Source organism: Fopius arisanus, unplaced genomic scaffold, assembly GCF_000806365.1.
Source record: "Fopius arisanus strain USDA-PBARC FA_bdor unplaced genomic scaffold, ASM80636v1 scaffold00020, whole genome shotgun sequence".
Lineage (NCBI taxonomy): Eukaryota > Metazoa > Arthropoda > Insecta > Hymenoptera > Braconidae > Fopius > Fopius arisanus.
Window position 1 is genome coordinate 161,103 of NW_011887759.1, and position 17,273 is coordinate 178,375.

General features: G+C 35.2%; 1 protein-coding gene across 2 annotated transcripts in view; it reads right to left on the reverse strand.

The window, feature by feature from the left end:
- LOC105264244 (UNC93-like protein) overlaps positions 1–17,273 on the reverse strand; it is a 28,733-nt gene that overhangs the window by 6,381 nt on the left and 5,079 nt on the right. Inside the window, exons 1-3 of one of the 2 annotated variants that reach the window (XM_011300989.1) lie at positions 13,209–13,527; positions 5,346–6,067; positions 1,708–1,927 (exon numbers count right to left, since the gene is read on the reverse strand). In XM_011300989.1, the coding sequence (XP_011299291.1) occupies positions 1,708–1,927; positions 5,346–6,051 (926 nt within the window). In that variant the 5' untranslated portion in view covers positions 6,052–6,067; positions 13,209–13,527. Of the gene's footprint in view, positions 1–1,707; positions 1,928–5,345; positions 6,068–13,208; positions 13,528–17,273 lie in introns of those variants that run through there. The other variant, XM_011300990.1, reaches the window with a different exon arrangement.

Here is a 17,273-nt window from a genome sequence, read left to right on the forward strand (position 1 = left end):
TGATTTCTTGTAATGATCGGTAATGCTGGTCGGTGGTAAACCAGTGGAGCTAGTCGGAGACAACCTCGGGAATATTTTTCAAATCGATTTGGATGGAGAACTGCCGGAAGACCTGATGAGATTTTAATCACAGCTGTTTGGTTTTTACGATTATCCAGCGAGCGTCTGACTGTAGCCACTGATTCTCTACTCGTGAATGTATATGACTCATGTTTACTTCTAGGAGAACATTAATTTTATTTTCAGCCAGTGGAGAATGGCGTTTAATTATCGAGAGAAATTTCATTTTTTTTGTATTCTTTTTTTTTAAAAACCGGATGTTAATGAATATTTTACGGGGTTTTGTCTCTACACTGTTGGAAAATTATATTTGAAATTTTTAATGAAATGTTTGTGATTTAGCTGCGACGTCATGGTGGCTGGTCAGTTTCGTCTTACGAGTCGTGCCCTTATGGTCATTCGAGATATTTCGAGATCAATTTCCTTTTTTTTTTATACTAGGAATGAGTACATGAAATTTAAAGCTTTTTTGATTGCAATTGAATTCAAACTCGTATAATTGAAAATTCAGATGATTTTGCGACTGAATGCTAGTTGGAGGAAAATTCACAAACTGCAAGAAAATCCACACATTTCAAATGCAAATTTTTATCCACTTTGCAGACATAAATTAGTTTAGCAGAAGTAATCTTTTCCTCAGTGTGAAGAAGCCTTTGAGTGTCTGAACAAAGCTTTTATCATTCGGTACGAAGACTGAAGATTTTTATCAAATCAATGAGACGCCGGGAAAACAAGAGAGAATTCTCTCGAAGAAGCAAACATGTACATCCAATCAAAGAAACCCAGTGTTACATAAGTGAAGAATTATTTCAGCCAGTGACACAGACAGGTATTCCCACAAAAATATTCAAACGCCATTAATTCTCAAAGTCCACTAATCCACCGAGATGATTCCAAATGATCCAACGATTGATATAAAAACTAGTTGGTATTGACACTAATGACTACAATAAAAAATCATTCTCAGTGTATTATTCAAATTGGCCAGAGCACAAAAGCTTCTACATCAATCATCAACTCTCAAATGACGCGATATAAAAATCACGCAAGTCATGAATAACTAGTGGAGTACTTCGACATCAACATCATAAAATTCATTCATGAAAGATCGGCATGAAAGACCGGCACCATTCCATTATCACCGGAAATACACAAAGTACCATTGGATCTGCTAGATTTTCAATAACCACAAATCGTCGAAGACCGGTGAAGAAAAAAAAAAAATTACGTAAACCTCGTACATACGGTTTTTGCCTGTGCAACGATGCGCATCCCAAGTCGGATGTATGCCATTTTGCAATCATCAGCAGAGCAATGTTTATGGCGGATATACAATGGTAGGGATATTCCGAGGATCCCGTGATACTCGCTTATTAGCCTTCTGTTTCGTAACTTCAATGTTCAACGACGAAGAGAAAAAAATTAATCTGAGAGAAGAAAAAAAAAATAAATCCTGACTATCAAAGACGTACGAGGATGCCTCACAATTAGCACAACCGAGAGTTGAAACGATAAACGGATCTTTCATCCGATCCTAACTGGAGAGATAAATTATTAGTCTGACACGGGACGTACGTTGATAATTTTTCATTGAATGAAAATGAGGGAGAAATCGTATTTTCGATTTTTCTTTTCTTTTTGACTCACCTGGACAGCGGATCCACGAAGAGGGCGACGATTATCACAGCGACAATGACACATGTCAGGTATATCGAAGAAATCTCGAAGATCTCGGACTCTGGAGGTCGTTCTACCTCGTGATGACCACCCATCGTGCAGAAGTGTGCACCACAGGTGCTCAATTTTTCTAGATTGAAGTTTGTGGCATTCTCATCACCACCACTCCCGAATTCTCCTTCACTGAGAACTGAAAAATAAATCAATAATAAAAGTTATCAATTAAAGTAATTTATCCAACAAAAAATTATAATAAATTACGTGAAATTCGTAATGTAGGAATTGAAGTGAAGAGAAGAAAATGGAGCACTGAATTAATTGGTTTATTTATTATTAAGTAATTTATCCAACAAAAAATTATAAAAAATTACGTGAAATTCGTAATGTAGGAATGGAAGTGAGGAGAAGAAAATGGAGCACTGAATTAATTAGTTTTACTGAAATCATGTGCCTTTTAACAAAATTCGGGTGTCTAGACTATTTTTTCCTGATCTGTTTTTTCCTCTGCCGAATAATTCCGGTTTCTTACACGAGGAAATCCCGAATTCCGATGGGACAGGTTTAAGATTTCGGTGATAAGTAATTCTACCGGAATGATGAGGTAATTCTCTCGTGTTACGTTCATTGATTGGCGTATAAAACCAACAAAACGTTACGATAACGATTCAATTTGCCTAAGTGGCTGAGAGAACACCTCTTCAAGTACTATTTGTATAATACCAGGCAAGCGTGCGATAACATATTAAAATAACCGTATCACGATGAAAATCCTCTCACACGCAAAAAGAAACTCGGATCTAGTACATTTTACAATTAATCTAAGTACATCCAGTTGATTAAATTTTCGGTAAAAATTTTTTACCGTATAATGTATCCCTCACAATTTTACCGATAAATTCATATCTGTATATTTCCTTATCATGAATAATTCTTTTTTGTTACTGTAATTGTTCTCGATACGTCATTACATCCCCGTTGAAAGAGAGAATAAAAGTTTGAGGACAGTGACGCAGGAAAAAAGTTTGTGCAATTGGATAATGCGTCATATCTCCGTGTTGTCAAAATATTGTGCTCATTCCTGTCTCTCGTAGCAACGATCTGTTTACGAAGAATACACATTATCACTCATATAGCTTCCCTATGTGTGATAACGGTTTTCACCTCTGATTCATGAATATTGAATAGCGAGAGAAAAATATCGAACTGTGTTGAATGTCATAAAATAAAATGACATAAAAAAATTTTTTTTTATTAAATTAAAAAAAAATTAAATGATAAAAAAAAATTGTTTCCCTCCTAGAGAAGAGACGGGTGATGATCTTGCATTGAATTAACAATTTTAGGACAATTTTCAACAATTCTAATCTTGAATTTTTATTTTTTACTATTTTTTATAAATTCCATCATTGCTCGACCTCAGAAATACATTCCATTTTCATGATAGACATCATATACTGCTAGTAGTGGAGATTGCAGAGATGAACTCGAGTCTTTGCCTGATCTGAGACGACCTTGGCAAGGACTCGAAAGGATCTTGACCTTCTGGGTAGTGGTAAAACACAAGCAAATACTCAACAGCCATTTTCCTCGCCTAATTACACCCATTCAATACGATTAAACGCTCAAAATCAAGAGACCCGACGATTCCCCATTTTTGACGTTTCATCGCTGAACTTATTTACAATTATTTGAGCAAAATACAACTATAAAAGACTGATGATCTGTTATTTTACGTTTTATCACCGAATGCATCCATATACAATTCCCTGAACAACATTAAACCGTAAACGACTGGCATGTTTATGTTCACAATGAGAGTATGGCTTTTTTAAATTATATTTCGACGAGAAGTTATTGGACAGTTTGAAGCAATTGTTTCTAGTGTCAGAAGTGAGAAAAGACCGAAAGATGGGCCCAAAAGAGGGCCCCGCAGGGTGAACAAATAGGAGTCAGAGAATAATTAGACATTTTAAATATTTCGAATAAACAAATTTACTCGAAGGGAGTAATTTTTCGTTACATCGGGGGCGAGAAAATACGGAAAGTATTTCACAGGCGCGAGTGCGCGACAGCCCCTAGTGGCATCGGGCCCAAAATAGGGCCCCACTGTGTCACACAAGATCTGAGGACAATTCTAGAACATTACGGTCATGACCTGGGATAGGCTCTTATTTTTAATATATTGTGGAAAATATTTTTTTTTAGGGAAATAATAATTTGGGTTGTAATAGTGAGAAGTCACTACATCAGCACGTGAATGCATGGAGACGAGGAAAGCCGGGTAATGCGGGTTTATACCGGTTAAATCTCGTTTGTCGTTTCGCCGGAGGCGATCTTTCGCCTCTATAACCAGAGAACAGACATTACACTAGTACATGGCGACTTCTGGGCGGCGCCGTTCTTTCCCCACTTTTTTTTTATCTCTCATTTATAATAATTATTAAATTATCCCAATACACATCGATATGAATATTAAATGAGGAGTCTTCTACGTCGAAATGTCGCGCTCCGTTCTCCTTGTCAAATTCAATGAAAAATTGTTTCACAATTATTTTATTTGGTATCTGGATTATTATTAGCATTCGTCGTGAAATAAATCGCGAGCGGAGAATGATATATAATAGTATTGAATTTCGATTAAAACTGAAAAGTGGGTGAGGTAGAAAGTGAGGGATTATCGGTGAAGTTATTGTTGATTGATTTTAATTGATATGGAGTGTTGTTGAATTGGAGAATTGTGAGGACGTGGGGAGATGATTATTTTCTCGAGTGTCAGATCAAACGCTGAGCCATTCCACTCGCCCTAGTGCCCCGGCCAATGCTTTATGTCAGTTAATATAATTCCATTAATTAAAAATAGTTTCTCGAAACTTTCCGATACAAAGTGAAGGATGTAGAATAAACGGCGGGAATCATCCAGGCGCAATGCATGTCTCGTGAAAGTATTATACACGTTTTGTATATATATCCTCTAGAACTTTCTTTCACATTCACTCGCTCCGTTTAACATCGATATTTTTATGTAATATAATACGACTTCTTTCTGGATTCAATGGAGACAGTGAACTCTATAAACCTACATTGTTGCCTTGAATTTATCACTCAATTAAGGAAAAATATCTACTACCTATTTATTCCAGGTAGACCGTTATGTTGATTAATCGGTGTTTGCATTATTTTTTTTCATCTCAGAAGATGAGTCTAAGAAAAATTGGCTAGCCAATAAACAGACAGGTCCAATATGTCACGATGGGAATTTTTAATTTATGATTCGGGTGGGTTATTATTTTAATGACATGCCAGTAGTTTTTTCATTTTTTTATGGAATCCTTGCTATTTGGTTGAGCAGGATGTGGGGATTTCCCAAAAATATGAATATATTTGTTTTAAAAGAGAAAAAAGCATGAAATAATTCGGACGATCTTGACAGAGTGATTTTAATTTTTATTGGAGATTAATTGGAGCATTAACTCCAAAGGATATTCGTATCGCATGAAAAAAGAAAAGATTTACAACGACTAAGAATATTCTCATTCATTACGCCATCATGCGTAGTCAATCGAAATAAAAATAATTATTCTGACAATAATTGACTGACAATGACTCACCGAGAGATGAAATGAGATTGCCCCAGAGTTCAGCTGTTTGCCAAGCAAGAAAAAAGAATCCAAAGAATCTGACGACAATAGCATCGGCAGGCTGATCAGTTAATTTGGCATAAACACCACCGACTTGTGTCAAATAAGTGGCTTTAGCAGCCCACATGGGTGCAGCACCAAGACCCAGAAGTACTCCAGCTGGTACAAGTGTATAAAACCTCGGATAAAACTGCGATCCAATATACGGTGCATAACACAGCATCGACAGACACAATGTCCACTTGACAGTGAATCTCTTGATCATGAATGTCGGTACAAAAATACATGACAGCACAAGTGCCGCATAGATTGCTGACAGCGATACAGTGCCAAGACCATCTTTGGCATTTATCGATGATTGTAGATTAGCGGTACCCTGAAATGCTGTGAATTGCACCATGAATGCCACTGATACTGTGCCAATATTTTTCAGTATTCGCCATTTTTCACTTCTTGACATTTTTAGCTTGCGGGACTGTGTGTCATCCTCTGGGGCTGGCAATGCCGGGGGTTTTGTTGGCTCTGGGGGTATACCGTCGCCATTGTCCTCTTTGTACCCCTCATTTCTGTATCCACCACTCACTGATACTGTGTAAACTGCTGTACCGTGCTCATCACCTACGGAATTCGTTTCACCACCACCACTTCTTCCACCGTCGTTCTGCGATGCCACCATTCTACCTTTTGGCTACCTGAAAAATATCACAACGTTTATTAGTCATCCGAAATTCTATCCGTACATATTAACAAGAATCTTCATTAATTGTTAAAAAGTTACTGTCGATATTTTCTCATTTATCATTTTTTTCTTGTAAATTTCAGGTAGAAAATGAAATGAAAATGAAAATTGAATGAATGGTGAAATAAATTTTAACAATCGTATCTCAGAAAATTGTAAAAATCTGGAAAAATGAGAAGATAAAATTATGAATTAGTCATTTAAATGCAGACATTCATTTTGTCGTTGAATTACGTCATTTTTAATTGGCTTCATTTTATTTTCAGTAGTCAATTAATTAAAACGAAGTTCGAGTTATTACTTCTCACTGAAATATCTCAATTCCCCTCGATAATGAAAAACGTAAAAATGACTTATTGTTCCTCGAGGATAAAATTGGAACTTGTGGATAATCTTCAGTGTTTATGCGTCGAAAACAAGAGATGAAGTCATTAGTCAACTCGAAGATGGATGGTTTTCCAAGTTTTTTCAATCTCCTGAGATAATTATTTCAATTAAAACTACATATAATTGAATTGACACATGTTTGAATCACGGAACAGGAATAAAATACTATCGTATATCAGTAGACGACTCAACACCTTGAACAATTGATTTTCAATCAAATAATTTATGGAAGATGATTGAGAGGCTCTGGTAATGAGGCCGAATATTTTATTCATGGGAAATTCCCGTCGTATATTAATTATCGATGCAACTATTCTCTAATGGGATTCACTGTTTCCTCAATTCGAATATTTTTCTGGTTGACGATAATCATTCTGAGTGGATGACAATAGATGAAATTGATGGAGAGAACTTGATTTGCTGCGGAATGAAGAAAAAACTCGATATTTATGTTTCTACGATTTCTAATTATGATCTGACATTTATAAAATTATTTTTTAACGTACCAGGTACTCACTGGTAAATATTGCGTTGAACAAATCAATTAAACTCTAGGTACAGAAACGCAAGTCAACGAGAGAATAAAAAGAAACGGATAAGGTTAATTTGGATAATTATCTTATTTGATCGCAAACTGAGGTGGAGAAAAATAGTTCATGGCGAAGAAGTGACTGAATATTCGTCTACGGAGGATTAATCATTGCGTAAGCCGTAAATTCGTTTTGTAATGAACATGTTGGTACTTGTTTGTTCGGTGATAAAATTGTACGACCGAGTCGGAACGAAAGAATTTGACAGGGTTTATAACTCGCTCTTTAACTCTGCTCGAATTGAAAATATTATTGCACTTGTGTTTTTCAATAATTCCGTTCCTTTATCTCCGATTGTTGGGCTATTTTCTTTTATCGATTTTCACTGAGTCATAGGTGTGTTTGGACTTCTGATTGAAATCAAAGTACATGTGAGACATTTTGCTTTCCGCTCAAATATTTAAAAAAAAATGGTAATTAAATAGCGAAGTGGTAAGTTAGGATAAGTGTACATTTTCTTGAGATAGGTTTTCTCAAATATCTCGGGATTAAACTAACATATGGAAATTTGCATAATTATCTTTTTTGTAGTATTTATCTTTCTCTATAAAAAATGAATAATCGAAAAAATCGCTGTATCTTTTTGTTTTCGAGATATTCGCTAAAAACTGGCCTCGAAAAAAATGCACAAGTTTGATGGAGTGAATTTTCTCGATTTGAGAGAACTGGTTCCCCAATTCCAGAATATTCATTCGTAATTCTAGAAAAAAATTTTCTGAATTGACAATAAATTATCTACATTCGAGAACTCAATTTTTTTTTAATCCAGAAATTTTTTCACTGAATCAGAAAATTTTCATTGAACAGACGTTTTTCCTCTAGATGAATTTTGTGAATTCTTTCCCATTGACGATTTTCATTCGTACGCGACGTGAGGTTGGAAATAACGCGAGTGTCTCGACGTTTCCTGCATATAAACGAACCTATCAGGAAATACTCAAATAATAAATAATTTCGACGCTCTTATGACGTATGAGAATATGGGCAGTTTGATATTAATACAAGGAAGCTACGAAATTATGGTTTTATTCAATTTTATGCTTCCGGATATTTGACAAAAAGTTCTGTGACTATTTTTCCGTTCGATGCAATAGAAATATTTCAACAGAAATTTTTCGCTCAGCAAAAACTGATTTTCGCAATCCATCAGTCTAATAGTTGACAGTGAAAAACTAAGGGGACAAATAAGTGACAATGAGTCACACGTAAAACATTTATCATACTACAAGATACTTGTCGCCCTGCATTATTACCCACATACATTATTCCATTGTCATAACGCTAAAGAAATGTATTAAACAAAGTTTCAAATGAATTTACAGAAGTATAAATAAAAGAAAATTTTTCAAGATTTTTTCTAAACTCTACAATCTGCTACATAACATTTAAATCCAGATAAAACGAAAAAAAAGTTTAATATTAGATTGTTATTGTTATTATTTCTTCTTTAAAGGTTATTTTTTTATATTGGTAGGAATTAATTGCAATAGTCTCGACGGTAATGAATAAGAATTTTTTTTCATCCGTGCGTTCTTACGGGATTATGTAAAAAGTGATAACTGATTGATGGAAATTAGTTTTTGGAATAGTGCAGCAATTGGCAATAACTCGTAACAGGTTTTCGCAGTCTTGGAATCATCCGTACGAGAGCTGGGGATTTTTATGAGTAGTCAAGGCCTTGGAACGGTTTCGTCTCTGGCAATGAAATGAAAATTGGAATCGAGATGAACGCATTTCGTAGAGGGAGGTGACTAAATAGTATGTGCCTTAGTGATTACGTTGCGAGGGGAGTAATTAAGAAAATAGTCGTTGCAACATTCATTTCAACTGGTTAAACAATTTCCGGGGGAATGTGAGAGGAAACTAGAACAATATTCCTGGATATTTTTCAGTTTGAGATCAAATTGTTCACAGAATTAGTTATACATCTTGGAAATCCAGTAAAACCGTAAAGTTTTCGTCATTTAAAATCCCCCTCATGTTTTCTGGCGAACAACTTGTTTTCATTGCCAATCAATTTGATTTTTTAATCAATTCCCTGCCAATTGCCAATTGCCAATTCAATTCGCTAAGCGTTGGCTTTTCTCAGTCGACTTGCATCAATAAAAAAAAATGCAATTATGATCAATGAATGATCAATTCCACAAAAAATATTAATCTGTAGTACCCAGCAATATTCTAATTGAATGTGAATGAATCAGTCGTGGACATTGATTGCAAATGGACTTGGCGAAACAAAAAATTGACCAATAGCTCACGTGTATAGGCCAGAAATTGCTGCGACAAAAGTTCAAGGACTTGAAAACAAGTACTCACTAACTACCCGATAGTTTACTATACATGGAAAACACTTGTCACAGCACCATTCAGCCTCCGAGTATCGCTTATAAATTAATTACACATTTTTATACAACGAGGTGAACGAGAATGAAAAATCTTATCTCAATTGAATAATTTGTCTCGCCCTGCTGCACGAATAAAAAACCTTAGAAGTAATCATGACGTAATCACCCGATGAAATTACTATTTCTCTCGTTTTTATGTAAATTAATGAAAAATTTTAAATAACAAAATTGTGGGAACCATTGATTTCCGTTGGATTAAATCGTTGGAAGTAATTGCAAAGAACGGATAAATTATTTTAAAAATCGATTTGTTGTTTGTGAATACAAAATTATCAAATCCTTTGATAATTTTATTCAAAATGTTCCTAGTGATAATTTTTTAGAAGGATCTTTCAATGAATTATTTTATTGCCCAGGATTACCCAATCCGAAAGTCATTAATGCGAAATAACTTGATACCGGGTGAAGGACGATCCTTCGAATTCGAAGAAGAACGTATGTAATCCTTGGACCATTAATCTCAGGAGGGGAAATAATATATAAACAAATGTGATGTAGCAGCTGATGATGGTCGTGAGATTTTTTTTTTTGGATATTAATTCCCGGGAAATCATTAGGTATTCGAGGAATCGTTTTAGCGACTTGTTACGACTATCCCCATGGCTTGAGGAAACGTTTAGCAATTAATCATTATGGAATAGCGGATTTTTATTACGCAGAAATTATTGTAAATTCTATTCCCGAGGAGCTAATTAGTGACTCAACGAGGATTTTATTCAAAAAAAAACATTTGACAATCAATAATGACACCGAATATCTTCGAGACTGATGACTTCTCGGTTGAGAAATTATTTTTCATTCTATTTCTGTAGAAATTACTAAGAATTAGGAGAACAGATAATTTTTACGATTTTCTTCGTGTTCCAATAATTGTAAAAAACTTTTAAATTGACCGGTAATGGTGGATCTTTTAATCTGTGGTAATTGTTAATTTTTATTTGTCTGCAGGTTGTGGAGGATTTAACGAGCCGAAATGATTGAAAAGGTGTTTAAAAAATGAATAATTATCCTCAAACTCTATTGACAAGGAAAAAAAATGAAACAATGTCAATCTAATATCGCGACAAACTAATCAATCCGCGAAAATTTTCCCCAATAAATAAATATTAAGTTTTACTTGACTCGTCGTGCGTCAATTGAAATTGATGTTGATTATTTAGTGTGAAATAAATGGCAGAAGGGAGGATCCCGAGAATCTTGATCTTCCGAGCACGTGAAAGCAATTCCTCTGTCTCATGTTACATCATGCAAGTCATTAACCCGTAGTTGTCGACTTCGAAGTACTAGTGCTGTGCACTTGATCGATATTTTTTCATCATTTCTCTTCAATCTCTCCTTACAGCGTAATATAATAGTCGAGATAGATCGATTAGAAAAATAACGTCTCATTATTTTTTCCCTTATTTATCTCCGTATACCGAGAGAGGTGTGCCGACACTTCGATTAGCGGTAACAGTGTCACTTGCATTCTTATGCAAATATGAACATAAAGGTTGAATAAATATATTAGTATCAGCGTCGGGAGAGTTATCAATATTTATGAAGGTTTTGCCTAAAAAAAATTATTATAATCCGCACCCGGGGAATGCTAATTTATTTCAATCCGCAGAGAAAAAGTTTTTCTTTAAGAATTTTTCGCTCTGTGGGCAATTCTCTTTTTGAAAATAATTAGAATATATACAAATATACTACAAAATACGAAAATAGAAAAAAAAAGGAGACACTTTAAGGTTTGAGAATATTGAGAATAGAATTAAGGGAAATTTTTCAACTCTTCCTGACGCGTGTTACACTGATTTTAAAATGCCACTCGTGAATAACAGATACACGTGTACGTGCGTACAACGACACTTGCCGCCTGCCAGCTTGTCTCCGCACACGTCGACTCGAGCTACGTTTTTTTTTTTAACACCAATGCAACTTGTCCGATACGAAGAAAACAAAAGGAAGAAAAAAAAAATGTGTGTACTGTGTTTTAACGCACTGTCAGCAGTTATTTGACCTGTCCAACGCATTATTGATTTGTTCATTGCATAATAACAAGCGTTTGGGTAACTGAGGAAATCGAAAATTATCGTAAACTTGAGTAATCGTGTTAGGTTTATTTCCATTTGTTTCGCATGAGTCATATCTTGGAACAATCAAACGAGTAATAAGGATGGAAAATACGGGCAATGGCAAGGTAAATTGTCACGAAAACGACCGATTTTTATGGTGATTAGGAAAAACTTGACATTCAGGATTCACGACATGTGATAAGGGATAAAAATAAATATTCTTTGGTTTTCCAGTCAATCACCACGAAGCGAATAAAAACCATCTTCGAATATATCGAACATTCGTGAAATTATTCGCGAAATTATTCGCGAAATTATTCGCGAAATTATTTGTGAAATTATTCGCGAATTATTGGTGTCTTAATTATTGGTCTTCAACTGGGAAATTTTGAAATGATTATTGCAAACCGCGTAAAAATTTTCCGTATGCGTATCCACGTATTTTGTACGATAATCGCCTTATACATATTGGTTCTAGCTTTAGAAAGTCTCGAAAGGATCGTGATTTATATTACTGTCCCCTCTCAGTATTAGTACACACGTATTTTCAACCTCTCGTCTCTCGTCCAATCTGCAACACTTCATTTCACAACACATACACGCGCGCGAAAATAAGAAAAAAAAAGCATTCTAATTTTTTATTTATCACATTTTTTAATCGCGAGATTGCAAAACGAAGGACTTTAAATGGTTATTATCCCCAGCTCCGCCATTTTCCAGAAATTCTAAAAACGTCGAGGATCGAGGGATTAATTTCCAGGGTAAGTAATTTTCACAGAGAAAAATTGATGAAGGGAATGAAGATAATTGACGGAAGATAGGAGTTCGATGAAAAATAGAATAATGGCAGTTTGATAGAATACAAATGGAAGAATTAAAAATCGATATGATAATGGAATAATCTCCAAGGAAAAATAATCGAGAGTACAAGTCAGGAATACCAAGTAAAGGCATTAAAATACGTTATATCCAACCACCCGTGGCAATGATCGTAGCATTCCGTAGTCAAGTGGGAAGTGTGTCAAAGAACGTTTGTGAACGTTATATAGACTCGTGTTTCCAAGCTGAGTGGTTCTCGTAACACCTTTTTCGAAAATCCCTCTCGATTCTAAAACCTATAAATATCCAACAAAAGGAAATATGAGGTTTGCGCATCGAGAAGACCAATCATTAGACGATAAAACGAGTTATCCTAACGTTTCTTTCAACCCGAGTAATCATCTACTCTCACACGTATTACCATCGACACTTTTTACATACCTCATTTGAAATCTAAATATAAACCACCTGAACCTACGTGGACTCAATCAACCCCACCAGTTAAACTCATTAGCACCCTCAATTTAAACCGCGACAAAAGCCTTTTAAACACGCTATTTCATGAGTATTATTTTCCTATTATATCGTCTTATCGCCCGTCCTCGAGGAAATCGGCGGGTGTGGATGAATTATCGATCTGCAGGTCGATCCTGTTCCACAGACCGATCGACCGACTAATGCCGGGAGAACAAGTGCCGATCCATTGTTCAGAGCTAGGGAGTAATTGCCCGAGGGTTGATCTAATCCATCGACGTTTAAACCATCGATAATCGATACTAGAAGATCGAACCACAAATATTTGAACAACAAATTCGGTTCTCTCTCTTGTTACTCACGTTTTTGCTGATTGTCTGCTGACGAGTCCAACGGAATGAGTAAATTATATTTCCACCCCTCGGGCTACTGTCGTCTCTTGGCTTGATTAAAATTAACTAAAAATTAATGTTCACGTTGTATTTCACAATTGGGGTGATATCTTCTAGTGAGATTTCGGGGATTTATTATCACGACGTAATCACGTAAACGTCCGAACAGTTCGGGGGTTCGGAGACAACTGAACAGTCCAACGGTCTTTGGATCGGTACTGTTTGCCCGTGAGTTTGTGCCACTGACGATATTCCTTTGGATAGGAACAAGCTTTGCCAAGTGTACAACTCAAAGTCTACTGTACTCCGCTTGTTTCTCCTATACCTCCTATACTGTCAACTTTTCCCCCCACCTTTTAGATTCTCTTTGCTTTTTTTTTTATTCTGAAATTCTCTTTTTTCTCCTTTTTTTTCCACACCAATGAAGACAGCTTAGAGATTGTTGTGTACACAATGTCGCGCAACGAGGCATCAGCGGGTTTCAATGACAATTATACACAGATTTTAATTACTCGAGCATCCATTCTATATTGGGGTAAATCACTAGGTCTGGAATTATCTAGGTTTTTTTATTGTGCTCTCGTGAAATTTTTCAGGTATTCATTATTGGGTAGCAACGGATTTTTATTTTTTCGTCAATTTTTAAAGAAACAATTGCTGTTATTGCAATGATTAATCATTATTGGTAATTATTTGGGGTTATTGTTTTGGGGAGATAGTTGGAGACTGGGGTATTAGAAATGGTTGATTGATTTCATGATTAATTTGGGAGGGAATATATTTCGAATGAAAGGAAATCTGAAATTTCATCTGGAGAATTGAAGATCATGAATGGAGCAGATAAATAATTATATGAAATCAGAGATCGAAAGATAATATCAGCTTCTCGGATGTTAGTATTTATATTTTGAATTCATTTAGCCTCAAGGTGAAATTTTCATTGGGTCATGTAGATTAGCTAGGCAGTCGATAAAATCAATTCGTCAATTAATAACACACGTAATGATTTTTATTTCTATTTCCAGATTCTAATTTCTTTTAAATTTGTTATTAATTTTCGTGCGAATTATCATCTATATCAAAATTTCAATTTCATCGTTCCACGTACCGTTTACTAGTCTTCAAATTATTATATGATAATTAACATAAATTGTTAATATACTTCACATATTATTTTATTTGCAACAAAAAAATTATTTCCACTCACCGATTCCACGCCTCCACGTATTACAATGCAGTACCGAATAAGTAGATGAATAAATTAATGTAATTATGAATTAATAAATGAATTGTCATGAATTGTTAATATAAATTTTATCGATCGTTGTGAAATACCTGATGAAAATCGGGATATCCTTACTGAGAGAGCACAATGGTAGATGGAAGGGTTTGAATTTGTTTAATTGATTTACGAAAATTAATAAAAATGAGAGACGAATTCTGCCGCGCTCCGGAGTTGGAAGGATCCTGGATGCTGGCCAATCGTCAACTGATTTACGGATTGTGCAGGGGATATCCCTCCAGTTGCCATTTCAACCTGTCGCTCATTTCAGAAACCATATTCATTTTTTTTTTATTTATTTCCTTTCTATTACGATGGAGGTCGGATCATCGTATCGGCTACGGGGTTCCGGTTTTCCGTGACCAAGGTCAACCCTCCAGTGCCCGTCGTCCTTCTCCGAGGTTTGAACAATCGGTAGAACCGCGTCCCCTGCATCTTTCATCTTCCTCAGACGAATTTTTTATTTCTATAGAAAATTGGCGCAAAATAATTCCTAAATAATAGAAATTGATTGATAGATAGATTCACTTGAAAATCGCAGAAAAAATCAATTACATCGAGATCTTTAAGATTAAATTATTTTTATTCTGACTGAAAGCTCGTCATGGCTTCGTGGAAATTTAAATCGAATTGTGTGGAATTAAGGGTAATTTTACCGTTTTTAGGGGGAAATTACAGCGAATTTGAATTAATTATCAAAAAGAAAAAAACTGAATTGAAATTAATTGGAATATTTTTAATCAAAATTTTTCAAGGGATGAGAGAAAATTTTGAGACTTCACGCGACATCACGTGCTGTTGCGTAATACAACAAATGAGGTGAGAATAAATAAATATGTGATGAGACTGCTCCAATTTGCACAGGTTTTATTATCCAACTCGTGTATTCCCTTCATTAATTTATTCTCTCCGTTTGATTTTTTTCGGTAAATCACCGTTAATGATTTCTTGGACTTGTCGATAGTGAAAGTTATGCGCACACGGAAGATGAGACGACATGTCGTAATTCGCGATTATCGAAAAATCCCATACGTGAGTAATCAATTTTGATAAATGAAGACACGCAAAGAGCAATTCATGACAATGCTCATTTCTCTTCACTTACCTTGTCCTGATAATTATTGATACTGTTGAGATTTAACTCGTTAAATATTCATACGACTCGGAAAAGGCCGTTCCCTCGCCTTTTTTTCATCTCATTTGAATTTTTCTTTGTTTACATTTTTTATTTATGCTCGTTGGGTGACTCAATCCCGGTGTACAATGTCGTTGCTCATTTTACGAGAGGAATATATTAATGGCAATTATCATTAGTGTCATTGATCGTGGAAATTCTAGGAGTTGCAGGAAATTTACGCCGAGAAAAATTCACTGCTATGACCACTGGCCTCCGAGGAATTTTTACCTTGACATTGAGAAAATCCCGGGGATTCTGAAGAGATTGCGATATTTTTTTTATCATTATTATTTATTTATTCATTATTTTTTATTTCCAAATTTCTTAAAATGGGAATTTTTACCACAGACTGTTGGGTCAGAGTAAAAATTCGGAGTCAATTCCGGAATTTTTTTTGGTAAAGAAATTCTGTTGGAATTTTTCTTGGTAAGGAAATTCTGGTAGATTTTTTTTGGTAAGAAAATTCTGGTAGCTTTTTTTTGGTAAGGAAATTCTGGTGGAATTTTTTTTGGTAAGGAAATTCTGGTAGATTTTTTTTGGTAAAAAATTCTGGTGGAATTTTTTTTGGTAAGAAAATTTGGGTGGAATTTTTTTCGAAAGCATTTCAAAAAATTGGAAACGTTCACCCGAAAATTATACTTTTACCTTTCTTTTATCTTTCTCCTTTTTTGGTCCTTTCCAGGAATACGGAAAGTACTCTGGGTGCTTATGACGTCAGGGTTCAGTCAAGATAATTTCATATCGGGTTCCTCGGCTATTCGTGAACCACTGAATGCATTAACTATACCGGTTTTCGTCTTATCGGGGGCTACAAAACCCCACGGTTTTCAAATTCACGATGAGAAGGAAGCATCGCTATCTCTAAGAGCAATCACCGGGAAAACAATTTTCATCGCGTTAAACAAACATTTATTTCAGTAAACTCATTCGAGATCTAACGAAAAATTTCAACTGTTCCATTTTTCTGATCAATCAAAAACAATAAGCATGTATCGAGTAAATTTAAAAACATTTTTCAACAATATTGAGAAAATTTAATCATAATATCAGGAAATTTTTTCTGTGATGAAACCACCTCGTGTCATTTTGGAAAAAAAATCATTAGTCTCTTCAAGTTAAAAATTCAAGGAGATATCACAATCACAGGCCCTCATTTTTCATGAAATCGGCTGATTCAACTATTTAAAAAGCCACGTAAAATTTCCTATCTCTAACTGATATTTTCATTTCTCTCACGTTCGTATTCTTCGAGATTGTCTCGCCCTGGAAAAACATCACTGCATTTCACGTTCTAATCGAAAAAAAAAGCGCTTTATTATCTGAAATGGAAGAGCTATTTATCATAATTGCGCAAAATTTTGAGGTTCAGCATTCAAAAAATACTGACGATCTTTGTAATAGTCTAACAATAAGACCACTGGTAGGAATAATTCCGTGGTTCTGGGAAATTGAAGGAACTGGAAGATTCCACTAGAGTGGAAATTCCATGTCCTTGGAACTTGGCAAAAATCCAGGCATTCGATGTCGTACGTCGAGTCGTCTTCAATGCACAACGAGACATCATGTACTCGAAGGA